Source organism: Zingiber officinale, chromosome 5B (assembly GCF_018446385.1).
Source record: "Zingiber officinale cultivar Zhangliang chromosome 5B, Zo_v1.1, whole genome shotgun sequence".
Classification (NCBI taxonomy): Eukaryota; Viridiplantae; Streptophyta; class Magnoliopsida; order Zingiberales; family Zingiberaceae; genus Zingiber; species Zingiber officinale.
Window position 1 is genome coordinate 119,767,684 of NC_055995.1, and position 17,155 is coordinate 119,784,838.

The 17,155-nt window shown below is 37.7% G+C and overlaps 2 protein-coding genes across 8 annotated transcripts; both read left to right on the plus strand.

Annotated features, from left to right (window-relative positions):
- The first annotated feature begins 549 nt into the window (after positions 1-549).
- On the plus strand, positions 550-9,544 carry LOC121985607 (nuclear transcription factor Y subunit B-like). Of its 5 annotated transcripts, XM_042539173.1 has the most exons (6): positions 556-3,046; positions 3,152-3,241; positions 4,804-6,648; positions 6,916-7,030; positions 7,874-8,004; positions 8,729-9,544. In XM_042539173.1, exons 3-6 carry the CDS (start codon positions 6,587-6,589, stop codon positions 9,006-9,008), a joined length of 588 nt encoding a protein of 195 aa, XP_042395107.1. In that variant the 5' UTR covers positions 556-3,046; positions 3,152-3,241; positions 4,804-6,586; the 3' UTR covers positions 9,009-9,544. The 5 variants fall into 5 exon arrangements, with proteins under 5 accessions (XP_042395105.1, XP_042395104.1, XP_042395103.1 ...); XM_042539171.1 differs by lacking the exons at positions 6,916-7,030; positions 7,874-8,004; positions 8,729-9,544 and having other exon boundaries at positions 550-710; positions 961-3,046; positions 4,804-6,559; XM_042539172.1 differs by lacking the exons at positions 6,916-7,030; positions 7,874-8,004; positions 8,729-9,544 and having other exon boundaries at positions 554-710; positions 907-3,046; positions 4,804-6,559.
- A 350-nt stretch (positions 9,545-9,894) lies between these two features.
- On the plus strand, positions 9,895-17,111 carry LOC121985606. 3 transcript variants are annotated; one of them, XR_006113220.1, is made up of 6 exons: positions 9,895-10,168; positions 12,613-14,524; positions 14,793-14,906; positions 15,738-15,887; positions 16,194-16,463; positions 16,575-16,709. XR_006113220.1 is itself a non-coding variant. In XM_042539167.1 (5 exons), exons 2-5 carry the CDS (start codon positions 12,815-12,817, stop codon positions 16,713-16,715), a joined length of 2,115 nt encoding a protein of 704 aa, XP_042395101.1. In that variant the 5' UTR covers positions 9,897-10,168; positions 12,613-12,814; the 3' UTR covers positions 16,716-17,111. The 3 variants fall into 3 exon arrangements, 2 of the variants coding, with proteins under 2 accessions (XP_042395101.1, XP_042395102.1); XM_042539167.1 differs by lacking the exon at positions 16,194-16,463 and having other exon boundaries at positions 9,897-10,168; positions 16,575-17,111; XM_042539168.1 differs by lacking the exon at positions 16,194-16,463 and having other exon boundaries at positions 9,897-10,159; positions 16,575-17,111.
- Positions 17,112-17,155: the final 44 nt, after the last annotated feature.

A 17,155-nucleotide genomic window follows, 5' to 3' on the forward strand; every position in this document is an offset into this window, starting at 1 on the left:
TTGCATAGGAAAGTTGGGTTTGATGGTCAAACATAAATAATTAATTCTTATTTATAAGGATGATACTAGAAAATCTAAATAATTCATATTTTTAAAAATCTAAATAATTTATATATTATTATATTATGTACGATGACACTAGTATCATTAAAGCAAGTCTTCCCGAACTGACAGAATTAAATAAAAAATAATAAGAATTCATGTTATTTGAGCAATGAACCCAAAATTATATTGGATCGAATCAAAACGCAAGCGATTTGATTTAACCGCCAAAATCAGGGCGGGGTTGGAATCTGGATTTGGTGGTTGAGGACTGGGTTGAGAGCGGGCAGAGTCAAACAGATCACTTTCCTTTCCAATTTAATCAAATTCAATTGCCTTGTGGGTTCCGGTAAGTCTTTCCACATACTTCTTGTGCGGGATCCTCTCCAATCAAGACGGACGGAGTCTCGTCTTCGATTTCCCCGTATCACCGCACGATATCACACACCGCACGAGAACCCTTGGATCACAAAAGGCCAATGATATACATATATTGGATTCGGCCTTAATTAGGAGTAAACATCGACTTCCCCATCTTCGATTTTTCCAATTTGTTTCTGCAATCCCGTGACGAGATCGGAACCTTCCTGTCAACTGCGTCTCCAGGAAGCACCGCCATCGTCTTCCGTTGCTCCGAAGCCACGTCGTCCGGTCGCCGCCGCCCTAGGGTTTGTCATGTTCGGTTCCTTCTTTCTTGATTTCTCTCTACCGAGGCCGATTGAACCTAGATTTTCTCCTGACCCTAATTTCTAGCCCCTTTGGTTGTTTTACTTATCAGTCACTTGCTTCTATGAAGTGGAATATGTCTAAATCCTTTCGTTATCAGATCAGTCTTGGAGTTTACAATTGCTTTTGTTCTTTCAGTTAGGGTTTCTAATTTCACCTGATTCATTCTGGCATGTACTCGATCTTCTGAAGAGGTGTCAACTTTGGGTAGATTGTCAGGAGCGATGCTTGTTATGGTGATTCAGCAGGGATATCAATCGGATCCTTCGATACGCGGACAATGAGTTTTCGATGCTGTGTGTAAGGGCTGGGGTTGTTTGTTTTGTTTCTACTCACATGATTATCAAGGTTTTCCTTGGTAGAGCTGTGGGTATATGTATCCAAAAGGAAGAGACATTCCTTAGTTCTTTCTGTTATAATTATTTGATAAATAATATTGCGTTAATAAGAAATCTGAATGGGTAAATAATTATTTGTATCAGTTATAAGGGGAATAATTCATAATACTCTATTTACATGGCAAAGGGAAATAATCATAATAATTTGTCCTCTTGGTGACACTTTCTCTTTATTTCGTTTGATCCCGCATCTTAAATTCTTTGAAACTAATTTTTATCCTACTTGTGTAAATGAATCACATCCTTCCATTCCATGTATTTCAATTGGATCTTTCTCTCTCTCTTTTAAAGACAAAAAAAAAACGTGCTGTTTGAACTGAATTTTCCATCATGCAAAATATTGCTTCCTCCCAATTTGTACTAAAAGAATGTGTATGTGCTGGGAAACATTTCAACATCAGCGTTCCTTCCATCCTGCCATTTCAACCAAAGGAAATGACATGTAAAATAGTCTCTTAGAAGCTTTTCCTTAGGCCGCATATTTCCTTCCACCATAGAAATAATGACGATACTTCTATTGTATGATATAAAATTCATTATTTCTTCATTTTACAATGATTTAAGTTAAATTTATAATATGTTGGGTATAACTTAATTTCTTAAGGGGTTATGTTCACTTTCAGTGTTGGTTAATATTTAGATTGTATAAAATAAGATTCATATCACACCAAATTGAATCATCATGTTTTTTCTCATTTCCAATTCATATGTAAAAATTTTAGCGTTTTACATGATACAAGTTGTTAATTGAATGATCACATTCCCATAATTCCAAGTTGTCTTGCTTTTGTGGCAGATTAAGTAATGCATTTGTTCTTGAGCTGGGGATGGTGTAGTGGCAAATGTAATTATCTTAATAATTTCTATCTTCATACTGTTGGCTAGAACCAATGGTTAAACCTAAGTTTTGATAAATGACAAATGAATTAAAGTTAGGTGTTGTGTTATTTGACCTTGTTACCAAGTGTCCAAGACTTACGGGTCCGGAGAACCTGACACCAGACTGAAATCTAGCTAGGTTTGTTGGACCTGATAGCTGGTATGGAAGTCCAGATAAGTCAAGGATTGACCCAATATCTTGCGGGAAGTCTGGCTGGGTCTGTGGGACCTGAAGCTGGCCGAAGTCCCGTTGGATTTCTGACTTGACAACTTGCGAAGACCTGGTGGGTCAAAGGCAAGTCAAGCGATTCTGCATGGTAAGTAAGGTAAGTCACTGGAGGAGAGTGTTCTATTGAGGACGAGTCTTAATTAGGGACTTTAGGCGCAGGTCCAATTTAAGCCCATTTTAGAATCCTTAGACTGTGGCTAGATCCTGGTCTTGGGAAGACATGATCTAATTAATAATATTATTTTATTATTCTGCTAACTCTGTTTGCAATATATAGTTTGTTATTTGGACTAACGCATTTTGCAAGAAGAAAAGTGACTCAAGCCTCAGGTGAACAGTGATCCGAGGCGCCTCCTGTTCTAGTGGAGGCGGCTCGAATGCTTCAGTCGAAGTCGCCGCACAGAAGGGCCCGGAGGCGCCTCCCATGCGGATGGAGGCGCCTCCCATGCGGATGGAGGCGCCATGAAGCTTGGTGCTGGAGGTGCCTCGGAGAGCTTTGAAGGTGCCCTCCAGAGGATAAAATCCACAGGTTATGGGTTTGATCGATTCCGAAGATAAGGGGATAAAAGTTGCTACTGGAGGCGCCTCAGATGAAGCTAGAGGCGCCCCTAACAGTCCATATACGCCCTGTTCGAGCAGCCTTCAAGATACATCTTCTCTACGAACTACAAAGACCTTTATGCTACGAACAAGTTTGATTGCTGCTGTACTACTGCTGTCGGCAGATCGACACCAACTCTTGAGCACTTCCGAATCCTCTTTCTACGAGTTGGTAATGAAGTTAATTACTGCATCTCTTTATTATTTACAAAAGGGAGTGTAAGCTATTACACTTTCCTTTCTTCGATATCTTATATTCGATTATCTCTTCTGGCAGTTTTGGAAAAGGTTTATAGTGGATTGTTCGTCGATATGGTCCGAGGGATCGTCGGTCTTGGAGTAGGAGTCGCCGAAGGCTCCGAACCAAGTAACTCCTCGTTCAAATTCTGTGTTCTTTTCGTTTCTGTTTATATTTTATTCTTTTGATAAAACACATGTGATTCACCCCCTCTCACGTGCGCAATGATCGTACACATTCTCCTCTTGATAGAAAGGTACATTCAACACATGCCACTATGGTGATGGCTAGTTGGTAACTGACGTTCACATTCCATCGTTTGGAGTTTAATATGTTGAAGCACTCATGTCATTTCATGTCTTGTTCTCTTGACTTTAGGAAAACCACAAAATCCATTTGCAGATAACCAAATGGAGTCGTTGTGATAGATTCTTTTAGCTAGCTTTCTTTACCAAAAAAACAAAAGAAAATTTTCACAAATTTGATGTTGCACCACCTCTAGAAATTCTATCCATAAAATACTGGCTATCTCACAAAATGCCAAGCCTACACTGATGGACAATTGTTTGAATGGATATAGAAACTCATAGTAGTGAAGACAAAAAATAAAAACTTTTGTATTGTTTTATGTCTTGGAGCTGAGTCTCTGGCAATCTTTTTGAAGACTGCTTGGCATTTACTTGGGTTGTGCTTATTTGAGAGCACTCCATCTGAAGGGATTTATACTTGTGTAGGCATCCCTTGCATTGTGACTTGATCAAATATATTCGACAGTTGGGTTTGAGCTCAGGTTAATCTACTATTTTTTGTTAATGAATAGATTGAGTCATGATACAAGGGATGGTTTTTCTAAGAGAAAAAAAACTTACCATTTGTAGTATGCGCAATAGCACTATAGTAGTTTATGTCAATTCCTTATGTTGCCCACTCGTTACTATTTATTGTCAAATTCTTCATTAATGATGTTCACATCAATATTATATGATTAACTCATGTTTTTTCCAATTTATTAATGGTTGGCTACATGAATCTTATCCTTCCATTGAGTTGTATGCAAGGCTATATAATTAGTAACTAATCCTTTTACATTAAGTTGTATGCAAGGATATATAACTCATATTAACATCTATCTTTAGAAATTCTTTCTGTATACTTGATTTTTTCTTTATTGCATTAATGCTATCTCTTTGGATACAATATTATCTTTAAATTTAAGAAATACCCAATTTTTTCCATGAAAATTTGTCAACATATAATAGAACCTTTTGTTGAAGCTTGAATGCCGCCAGGGCGTAGCACAGACGGTGGGTGCATGTCATCTCTGGCGTAATAGCCAGGGGTTGATTCTCAGGAACTGACGGCTTGGGGTTTATCCCACTATGCGCCTGACGTCTGTGTATCTGCATGTACCTCCCTCCATATCCGTAGGGCCGGCACTAGGGGGGCCGTTAATGTAGCGGATCTACATTTTTTGTTGAAGCTTGAATATAATTCTTTTTCATTTTGATATTATCTTTTCTCTCCTGATAGAAAATTACTTATATGTTAAAGGTATAGTGAAGTGCCATTTTCATGCTATTCTGTGTTCTTTCCTATCCTTTCCTACCCTACTTTTTTAACATAGAAGTTGAATGTGAATACCTGTTTCTCACAATCTATATTTTTGATACAGTTTTTTTTTTTCCTTATAGGTACTTGTTTGACCAATATGAGGTGTTATAAGGAGTTGTTTCTGATGGACTAGGTGCTGAGTGTTACACAAAACCACTTGGTATCACTTGACATGTTCTTTGAAAGCATCTAAACTTGTTTGAGCATTATTTTGAGTCACAATGTCAAAGGGTCAATACCATACAAGAATTCAGTCAGGGAGGAGAGCACTTGAAAAATGCAAAAGCAAGACAATTGAGATCATTGATATTGAAAGAGGGAAAAATGTTATAATAGATGCTCCAGAGTCTTTTCATCAAGGTTCTGGTTCCCTAAAGGTTAAAATTAATGAAATTCCTTCTGTTGTTATACACATTGCTGATGAAGAGGGAGAAAATGATAAGCTTCATAGTAATGCATATCAGCATTCCTCAAACAGCAGAGTGTGTCCTCTGTTTGGCAGTCATTCAGCACAACAAGAATTAGATGATGAAGAATGTGTAATGTACTCGAAGGAGGATCTTTCCTCTTCTTACTCTAGTAGAAATGGGTTCCCACTGTTTGGTTCATCTAGAACTCCTCATGTACTATTTTCTTCTTGTTCAGAAAGCAGTTCATCCAGAAATGATAGTTCAACATTTAACACTTCTGGAAGTGATGATTCTGATTTTGAAGTTGAAGATATTAGTGATCCATGAACAGTGGGAAAGAGCTGCTCTTAGGAGAAAAAAATCACAAACAGTGATAATGAGGTCTGAAGATCAGCCTAGTGTATCAGGATCAAGTTCTGATCCAGGATTGTCACCACCGGAACCTACTCAAAATATGGTTGATTTGGAAGACACTGTAAACAAGAGCTTCTTTGAGCATTCCAAAGTATCTCCTTGTAAGAATGGCAACTTCTTTGAGCATTTCAAACACTCTCAAAATGTTGATAACTTGGAAGACTCTACAAACAAGTTCTCTTCTGAACATTTTAAAGCATCACCTTCCAAGTGCAGTTCAAGTCGTTCAAATTCCAGAAAAAATATTTCTAATATGACCAATGGTAAAATCGGGAATGATCCCTTTTTTGGTAATAGCAGAAAAGAGACTCCTGTTGGTTCTGATACATCTACTGGAATCAGCTGTGAAGTGCCTAGTTTTCAGAAGAATAAATCATTATATGAAAGCAGCTCTTTGAGATCTCAGACCTTTGAAACTCATGCTGATCTTAATGAAACTAATACTCCTGATGTACAAATGCAGGGGAGCGCTACTGTCAGTGTTGATGGGTTTAGTCGCATGGGAAAAGCTGAGAGAAGTCCACCAGGAAATTCTCCCTCCGCAAGTGCAATTAGGGATGAAATGGACTTCCAGTATGAAGAACCTAATCCTGGAAAACCAACCAAAGCTATGGATTCAAAGCACCCTATGGCTGGCTGCTCTTATAATCATAGTGAGAAAGAATATGACCATTCTGCAGAATCACAACATGACAACCCAGGTCTCCAGGAAATTAATCCAGGGGCAAAGGGGATGTCCTTTGTGCAACAGATCATTCATTCAATGATCCAATACATGATGAACCAGTAATCAAACATAGCGCTGATTTATTTGGCTATGAAACTGAAGCCATTCATGGAAAATCTACTTCAAAAAATGATACAGAAAATGGAGCTCTGTGCCAGAACTTATCTTTACATGGAGGCATGCAAGATTTATCTTTGTCCTCGGACAACCTTACTGGTGACCTTGAAAAGCATAATGAAATTGTGATGAAGCCAATTGTACCCAAGGATCAGAGTGCCCCAATAAGTGAACGTGAAAAATATAAGGAATCTGATGAATTCAAGCGTGCTGCTGAAGAAGAATGGGCACAAAGGAATCGTGAGATACAGTCTCAGGTTTTTATCTTATTTTTCTTTTAGTTATTTAACACAAATCCTTCCTAAATTACCTGCATAATTTTTCTTGATTTCTTCTGGTTGATTGGTGATATATATGTTTTTTTATGTGCTGCATGCAAATTTATCATACAAATATTATGCATAATATCACAATTTTTTTTATGGTATTTAATAACACCATATACTAAATCAAATGATAACTTTGCCATTTTTACAGATGAACATCAGAGTTTGTTATTAACTGGTTTTGTTTCAATTCTGTAGGCAGAAGAAGCACAGAGATTGCGGAAGAGGAAAAAAAGCTGAAAACCTGTGCTTATTAGACATGGAGAAAAGGCAAAAGCAACGGGTAGAGGAAATCAGAGAATCACAGAGGAAGGTATAGTTTTGGTGGTCTGCCAGCACATATAGGTCTACTTTTGTCTATGGTTTACATTTCGTGGAAGTTCAATTGGTTTTAAACAATTGACCCAACAACCTTAAGTCAAGAGCATAGCGTTGACCTAAATAGCTGTTGTAATGTACTATATTGGCCATGATTATGGATCTAAGTTTACCAATTCTAATACTATAAAATTCTGTACAAGTTCTTTTTTTTTTTTTTTTGAATTTTTTCCTTTGAGCCAATCTAGGAGTATTAGGATGGTCAATTATTGAAACTGGAATTATAAGACTGAATTTAAAATTTCAGTTTTATGCTGATCTCAAGGATCCGCCGAATAATCACAAACCATGTCCATATTGTTTTTATTACGGATAATAGTTTAAAAAGGTTAAAATTCAAGTTAGAGTAGATGAGTGTTTGTACCATATGGGATAAACTACAGACAGTAAACTGCTGTTCGCTGCAGATTGCTAGAAATTGAGCAGTTTGCGAACCCACTAGGTTGATATGATGAAAATGTGATTGGTTTTCCAATATATCCTTACCTTATTGTGTTAATGGCATATATATTGGCAATATTGAGGTTATCGACAGATTTTAATCAGTTATTTACTTAAAGATGTTCTTATGATTTAGTCATGGGTCATTATTTAATCTTTGATTTGCACAACATTTCTGTTTCACTTCTTCCTCATTTTTTTTCTTTTGTTCATTTTTTATGCTTTAATTTCTGTCAATTTCTTTGCTAGTGTGTTTGGTGAGCTGTTTAAGAATTTATTTCGTTTGAATTGTAACTCTTACCCTGGAAACTTTGCTAACTGTATCTGTTCATTTTAGGATGAGCAGACGATACCTCTGAAAGGACTTAGCCGTGCTGAAGTAAGAAAAGAGCTGGATAAGATGGAATGGAGATACAGGGACATGGCTTCACTTCTTCGGGGGACTAGGCATCTCCCATGTCACACGAGGTATGAGATATCACCTCAAACTAAGCTATTGATTTGCTCTGATACTTCTTGCTTTGGAGTCCATTGAATGACAATCCATTTGGTTGTTTAGATTGTTTGTTCCTTTTTTACTTTCTAAAGAATGTTGTTTTTTTTTGTCAAAAAACGATTACATAATAACCTGCATATCGTGTAACTAATTAGCTTGTATTTTCTTCATTCGTTCTAGAGAGTTTTGTGCATATGTTGAGATACCAATACTTTTCCCATCGTTAATTTTGTGAGGATTGGAGACCCAATCTGCTAATGATTCATTTCCTCTAGTTAGGGGGCCTGTTCATATGTTCTGGAAACTTGAAGAGCTTTATCTGCTGGTACATTTGATGTTTCAATTCTACCATCAGATGCCAATCATGTACAAGTGATAAAAGCCTTCATGTCACCGCCCATATTGGGCTACTGGCTAAACCTCATGGTAGCTGAATAGGCAGAACAAACATACCGCACAAATCAAACCCATATTCAGCATACACATCTCAATCTTAGTTCCACCTAAATCTGCTCAATTAGGGTTGCCATGCCACCCTTGTCCACTAAAGGCACCTCTTGGTTTGTTTTTGTCTTTTTGACCACACTTGACGTGGTGGTTTTCTGCTGATCATTGTTCCTCATATATATATATATATATATATTCCTAGGTCAATGCTGCTTATAAACAAGCATTACTGAGATTTCATCCTGGCAGAGTGGTAGGGGAGCTGTCGTCGCCGAAGGAGCAGGATCGCTTCCTGCCCATCACCAACGTTAGCCGCATCATCAAGAAGGCACTCCCGGCGAGCGCCAAGATCTCCAAGGACGCCAAGGAGATGGTGCAGGAGTGCATCTCGGAGTTCATCATCTTCATCACGGGGGAGGCCTCGGACAAGTGCCAGTGTGAGAAGCGAAAGACCATCAACGGTGATGACCTCCTCTGGGCTATGACCACCCTTGGCTTCGAGGAGTACGTCGAGCCTCTCAAGGTCTAACTGCAGCGTTTTCGTGAAACGGAGGGTGAGAAGGGAGGTGGTGGTCCCTCGTCATCCTTGCCAATGCCTTACCAGTCGATGGACTCGGTTGTTGCCTCTATGGGCATCGGGACCAATATGCCGGGCATCGGGACCAACTATGTACGGTGGTGGAATGACGATGATGATGGGGCAGCAGATGTATGCCTCGCAGTCCTCATCCTTGCCATATCATCTCCCCCAGATGACCATGTCGGAAAAGAGCAACACGGCAAGCAGTGGTGGGGTGGTGGTTTCGGCACCGGTTTGAGCTCGCCCTCCTCCAAGTTGGGATATAAGTAGCTGGTTCTAATACGTAGGAGCAACAGATTGTTTACTTCTGAAACCAATCGGATGGATTTGGCTGGTGCAGTCTCTTTGTTTCTCAGGAAGTTGAAAATTTGCACTTTTTTGTGTTTTTTTTTGGGCAAGAAACTGCTTTTACTCCCCTTCTCAGCTTGTTTAGAATTGAAATTTCAGAATATTATTAAAAAGATTCCTAATTTAGTTATTGCGTCGATGGGTGCGTCGAGGTTGTAATTAATAAATATATATTTTATTATTATTATATCATTAAAGCAAGTCTTCCCAAACTGATAGAATTAAATAAAAACCAATAAGAATTCACGTAAATTTGAGCAATGAACCCAAAATTATATTAGATGGAATCAAAACGCAAGCGATTTTGATTTAACCGCCAAAGTCGGGCGGGGTTGGAATCTGGATTTGGTAGTTGGACTGGGATGAGCGGGCAAAGTCAAACAGATCACTTTCCTTCCCAATTCAATCAAATTCAATTGCGTTTTGGGTTCCGGAAAGTCTTTCCACATTCTTATTGTGCGGGATCCTCTCCAATCAAGACGGACGGAGTCTCGTCTTCGATTTCACCGAGTCGCCGCACGATGCCACACACCGCACGAGAACCCTTGGATCACAAATGGCGAATGATGCCCATATATTGGATTCGGCCGTAATTAGGAGTAAACATCGACTTCCCGATCTTCGATTTTTCCAATTTGATTCCGCAATCGCGTGACGAGATCGGAACCTTCCTGTTCACGGCGTCTCCGGGAAGCACCGCCATCGTCTTCCGTTGCTCCGAAGGCCCGTCGTCCGATCGCCGCCGCCCTAGGGTTTGTCATGTTCGGTTCCTTCTTTCTTGATTTCTATCTATCGACGCCGATTGAACCTAGCTTTTCTTCTGACCCTAATTTCTAGCCCCGTTGGTGCTTTTACTTATCAGTCACTTGCTTCTATGAAGTAGAATATGTCTAAATCCCTTCGTTATCAGATCAGTCTTGGAGTTTACGATTGCTTTTGTTCTTTCAGTTAGGGTTCTAATTCGACCTGATTCATTCTGACATGTACTCGTTCTTCTGAAGAGGTGTCAACTTTGGTTAGATTGTCAGGAGCGATGCTTGTTATGGTGATTCAGCAGGGATATCAATCGGATCCTTCATCCTTCGATACGCGGACAATGAGTTTTAGATGCTGTGTGTAAGGGCTGGGGTTGTTTGTTTTGTTTCTACTCACATGATTATCAAGGTTTTCCTTGGTAGAGCTGTGGGTATATGTATCCAAAAGGAAGAGACATTCCTTAATGCTTTCTGTTATAATTATTTTATAAATAATATTGAGTTAATAAGAAATCTGAATGGGTAAATAATTATTTGTATCAGTTATAAGGGGAATAATTCATAATACTCTATTTACATGGCAAAGGGAAATAATCATAATAATTTATCCTCTTGGTGACACTTTCTCTTTATTTCGTTTGATCCCGAATCATAAATTCTTTGAAACTAATTTTTATCCTACTTGTGTAAATGAATCACATTCTTCCATTCCATGTATTTCAATTGTTTGAACTGAATTTTCCATCATGCAAAATATTGCTTCCTCCCAATTTGTACTAAAAGAATGTGTATGTGCTGGGAAACATTTCAGCATCAGCGTTCCTTCCATCCTGCCATTTCAACCAAAGGAAATGACATGTAAAATAGTCTCTTAGAAGCTTTTCCTTAGGCCATGCATTTCCTTCCACCATAGAAATAATGACGATACTTCTATTGTATGATATAAAATTCATTATTTCTTCATTGTACAATGATTTAAGTTAAATTTATAATATGTTGGGTATAATTTAATTTCTTAAGGGGTTATGTTCACTTTCAGTTGTTAATTGAATGATCACATTTTCATAATTCCAAGTTGTCTTGCGTTTGTGGAAGATTGAGTAATGCATTTGTTCTTGAGCTGGGATGGTGTAGTGACAAATATAATTATCATTTCCTATCTTCATACTCCTCTTGATAGAAAGGTACATTCAATACTTGCCACTATGGTGATGGCTAGTTGGTAACTGACTTTCACATTCCATCGTTTGTAGTTTAATATGTTTTAGCACTCATGTCATTTCATGTCTTGTTCGCTCGACTCTAGGGAAACGACCAAATCCATTTGCAGATAACCAAATGGATTCAATGTGATAGGTTCTTTTAGCTAGCTTTCTTCACCAAAAAAAACATAAGTTGATCTTGCATCACCTCTAGAATTTCTATCCATAAAATACAATGCCTATCTCACAAAACTGCCAAGCCTACACTGATCGACAATTGTTTGAACTCTTGGATCTAGAAACTCATAGTAGTGAAGGCAAAAAAAAAAAAAAACACATTTGTATTGTTTTTGTGTCTTGGAGCTGAGTCTCTGGCAATCTTTTTGAAGACTGCTTGGCATTTACTTGGGTTTGTGCATATTTGAGAGCACTCCATCTGAAGGGATTTATCCTTGTGTAGGCATTCCTTGCATTGTGACTTGATCAAATCTATTTGACAGTTGGGTTTGAGCTCAGGTTAATCTACTATTTTTTGTTAACTGTACTTGCCTCTTTTCCTCTTTTTCCCTCTCATATATAAGAAAGAAAGAAAAAAAGAATAGAGGAGGAGAAGAAGAGGGGAAGGAGTGGGTATGGGTAACCAAAAATGGTTGTCTAACCTAAGCTCAAACATAGTGGAATTTAATAGATTGAGTCATGATACAAGGGATGGTTTTTCTCAAGAGAAAAATAATATTGCCATTTGTAGTATGTTTTTCCCAATTTATTAATGGTTGGCTACATGAATCTTATCCTTCCATTGAGTTGTGTGCAAAGCTATATAATTAATAACTAATCCTATTACATTAAGTTGTATGCAAGGATATATCACTGGTAACTCATAATAACATCTATCTTTAGAAATTCTTTCGATATACTTGATTTTTCTTTATTGCATTAATGATATCTCTTTGGATACAATATTATCTTTAATTTAAGAAATACCCATTTGTTTCCATGAAATTTTGTCAACATATAATAGAACCTTTTGTTGAAGCTTGAATATGATTCTTTTTCATTTTGATATTATCCCTGCTCTCCTACTAGAAAATTACTTATATGTTAAAGGTATAGTTAAGTGCCACTTTCATGCTATTCTGTGTTCTTTCCTATCCTTTCCTACCCTACTTTTTTAACATATAAGTTAATTGTGAATTGGCTTACCTATTTCTCACAATCTATAATTTTGATACAGTGTTTTCCTTATAGGTACTTGTTTGAACGCCGACCTCATCTAGTGAGATAAGGTTTGGTTGTTGTTGTTGTATAGGTATTTGTTTGAACAATATGAGGTGACATAAGGAGTTGTTTCAGATGGAGTAGGTGCCGAGTGTTACACAAAACCACTTGGTATCACTTGACATGTTCTTTGAAAGCGTATAAACTTGTTTGAGCATTATTTTGAGTCACAATGTCGAAGGGTCAATACCAAACAAGAATTCAATCAGGGAGGAGAGCACTTGAAAAATGCAAAAGCAAGACAATTGAGATCATTGATGTTGAAAAAGGGAAAAATGTTATAATAGATGCTCCAGAGTCTTCTCATCAAGGTTCTGGTTCCCTAAAGGGTAAAATTAATGAAATTCCTTCTGTTGTTATACACATTGCTGATGAAGAGGGAGAAAATGATAAGCTTCATAGTAATGCATATCAGCATTCCTCAAACAGCAGAGTGTCTCCTCTGTTTGGCAGTCATTCAGCACTACAAGAATTAGATGATGAAGAATGTGTAATGTACTCAAAGGAAGATCTTTCCTCTTCTTACTCTAGTAGAAATGGGTTCCCACTGTTTGGTTCATCTGGAACTCCTCATGTACTAGATTCTTCTTGTTCAGAAATCAGTTCATCCAGAAATGATAGTTCAACATTTAACACTTCCGGGAGTGATGACTCTGATTTTGAAGTTGAAGATATTAGTGGACATATCCATGAACAGTGGGAAAGAGCTGCTCTTAGGAGAAAAAAATCACAAACAGTGAGAATGAGGTCTGAAGATCAGTCTAGTGTATCAGGATCAAGTTCTGATCCAGGATTGTCACCACCGGAACCTACTCAAAATATGGTTGATTTGGAAGACTCTGTAAACAAGAGCTTCTTTGAGCATTCCAAAGTATCTCCTTGTAAGAATGGCAACTTCTTTGATCATTTCAAACACTCTCAAAATGTTGATAACTTGGAAGACTCTACAAACAAGTTCTCTTCTGAACATTTTAAAGCATCACCTTCCAAGTGCGGTTCAAGTCGTTCAGATTCCAGAAAAAATATTTCTAATATGACCAATGGTAAAATCAGGAATGATCCCTTTTTTGGTAATAGCAGAAAAGAGTCTCCTGTTGGTTCTGATACATCTACTAGAATCAGCTGTGAAGTGCCTAGTTTTCAGAAGAATAATTCATTATATGAAAGCAGCTCTTTGAGATCTCAGACCTTTGAAACTCATGCTGATCTTAATGAAACTAGTACTCCTGATGTACAAATGCAAGGGAGCGCTACTGTCAGTGTTGATGGGTTTAGTTGCATGGGAAAAGCTGAGAGAAGTCCACCAGGAAATTCTCCCTCTGCAAGTGCAATTAGGGATGAAATGGACTTCCAGTATGAAGGACCTAATCCTAGAAAACCAACCAAAGCTATGGATTCAAAGCACCCTATGGCTGGATGCTCTTACAATCATAGTGAGAAAGAATATGGCCATTCTGCAGAATCACAACATGACAACCCAGGTCTCCAGGAAATTAATCCAGGGGCAAAGGGGATGTCCTTTGTGCAACAGATTCATTCATTCAATGATCCAATACATGATGAACCAGTAATCAAACATAGCGCTGATTTATTTGGCTCTGAAACTGAAGCCATTCATGGAAAATCTACTTCCAAAAATGATACAGAAAATGGAGCTTTGTGCCAGAACTTATCTTTACATGTAGGCATGCAAGATTTATCTTTGTCCTTGGATAACCTTACTGGTGACCTTGAAAAGCATAATGAAATTGTGATGAAGCCAATTGTACCCAAGGATCAGAGCGTCTCAATAAGTGAACGTGAAAAACTTAAGGAATCAGATGAATACAAGCGTGCTGCTGAAGAAGAATGGGCACAAAGGAATCGTGAGATACAGTCTCAGGTTTTTATCTTATTTTGCTTTTAGTTATTTAACACAATTCGATCCTAAATTACCAGCATAATTTTTCTTGATGTCTTCTGGTTGATTGGTGATATATATGTTTTTTTTATGTGCTGCATGCAAATTTATCATACAAATATTATGCATAATATCACAATTTTTTTTATGGTATTGAATAACACCATATACTAAATCAAATGGTAATTTTACCATTTTTACAGATGAACATCAGAATTTGTTATTAACTGGTTTTGTTTCAATTCTGTAGGCAGAAGAAGCACAGAGATTGCGGAAGAGGAAAAAAGCTGAAAGCCTGCGTTTACTAGACATGGAGAAAAGGCAAAAGCAACGGGTAGAGGAAATTAGAGAATCACAGAAGAAGGTACAGTCTTGGTGGTCTGCCAACACATATAGGTGTACTTTTGTCTATGGTTTACATTTCGTGGAAGTTCAATTAATGGTTTTAAACAATTGACCCAACAAGCTTAAGTCAAGAGCATAGCATGGACCCAAATACCTGTTGTAATGTACCATACTGGCCATGAATATGGATCTATTCTAATACTATAAAATTCTGTACAAGTTCTTTCTTTTTTTTTAAAATTTTTTCCTTTGAGCCAACCTAGGTGTATTAGGCTGGTCAATTATTGAAACTGGAATTATAAGACTGAATTTAAAATTTCAGTTTTATGCAGATCTCAAGGATCCACCGAACAATTACAAACCATGGCCATATTGTTCTTATTAGGGATAATAGTTTAAAAAGGTTAAAATTCAAGTTAGAGTAGATGAGTGTTTGCACCATATTGTATAAACTATAGACAGTAAACTGCTGTGTGCTGCAGATTGCTAGAAATTGAGCAGTTTGCGAATCCACTAGGTTGATATGATGAAAATGTGATTGGTTTTCCAGTATATCCTTACCTTATTGTGTTAATGGCTTATATCCTGGAAATATTGGGGTTATCGACAGATTTTGATCAGTTATTTACTTAAAGATGTTCTTATGAATTAGTTTTGGATCATTATTTAATACTTTGATTCCCACAATATTTCTGTTTCACTTCCTCAAATTTCCCTTTTGTTCATTTTTTATGATTTAATTTCTGTCAGTTTCTTTGCTAGTGTGTTTGGTGAGCTCTTTAAGAATTTATTTCGTTTGAATTGTAACTCTTACCCTTGAAACTTTGCTAATTGTATCTGTTCATTTTAGGATGAGCAGACGATACATCTGAAAGAACTTATCCGTGCTGAAGTAAGAAAAGAGCTGGATAAGATGGAATGGAGATACAGGGACATGGCTTCACTTCTTCGGGGACTAGGCATCCATGTTGAAGGCGGTCCATCTCCCATGTCACACGAGGTATGAGATATCCCCTTAAACTAAGCTATTGATTTACTCTGATACTTCTTTCTTTGGACTCCATTGAATGACAGTCCATTTGGTTGTTTAGATTGTTTGTTCTTTTTTGCTTTCTAAAGAATGTTGGTTAGTTTTTTTGGGTCACCAAACAATTACATAACCTGCATATCGTCTAACTAATGAGCTTGTATTTTCTTCATTCCTTGTAGAGAGTTTTGTGCATATGTTGAGATGCATACTTTTCCTATCAGTAATTTTGTGAGGATTGGAGACCTAATCTGCTAATGATTCATTTCCTCTAATTAGGAGGCCTGTTCATTTGGTCTGGAAACTTGAAGAGTTTTATCTGCTGGTACATTTGATGTTTCACTTCTACCAACAGATGCCCATCATGTACAAGTGATAAAAGCCTTCATGTCACTGCCCTATTGGGCACGGGCTAAACATACCTCATGGCAGGTGATTAGGCAAAACAAACATCCTGCACAAATCAAATCCAGATTGCTCAATCTTAGTTCCTCCTAATTTTCTCAATTAGGTTGCCATGCCACCCTTGTCCACTGCAGGCACCTCTTGGTTTGTTTTTTTACCACACTTGACGTGGCGCTTTCTGCTTATCATTGTGCCTAGTTTTACTTTCATCTCGGGATCTGATGATATACATATATTTTTATATATTTTTCCTAGGTCAATGCTGCTTATAAACAAGCGTTACTGAGATTTCATCCTGACAGAGCTTCAAGAACTGACATCCGCAAACAGGTTGAAGCAGAAGAGACGTTTAAAATGATTTCACGCTTGAAAGAAAAGCTGCTGCCCGCACTATAATTGTCTTGTTTACATGTGTTGGAGTCATCTGATGTATGGATTGGGATTCTTTAGTTGCTCACCCGGGTGTTACTGGTGCCACTCCAGCAAACATCTCTGCTTACTTATATCCGTACGACCAAAAACCAATAGAAATAGAAATAGAAAATAGGTGTTTATTCTTTAGGTGTAGAGTGGCTTTCAAGCGTAAATCAATGATATCCAAGTTTTTTGTTCGGTTCGCAAGTCCAATTGTTGCAAGGCCGACTTGATGGCTTTTTGCAGGATCTTGAATTATTACTCGGTTATGGAAGAACATCGTAATGATAATCTGTTATTTGGGTAGCATTTTTCACTAATGGGGTTTGTAATCAATTTAGATTGATGATTTTGGCATTAGGTAACCCTTCTGTCGCCTGGCCTGTTTGATTTGATGTCATGTTGTATTAAGTATGAAAATC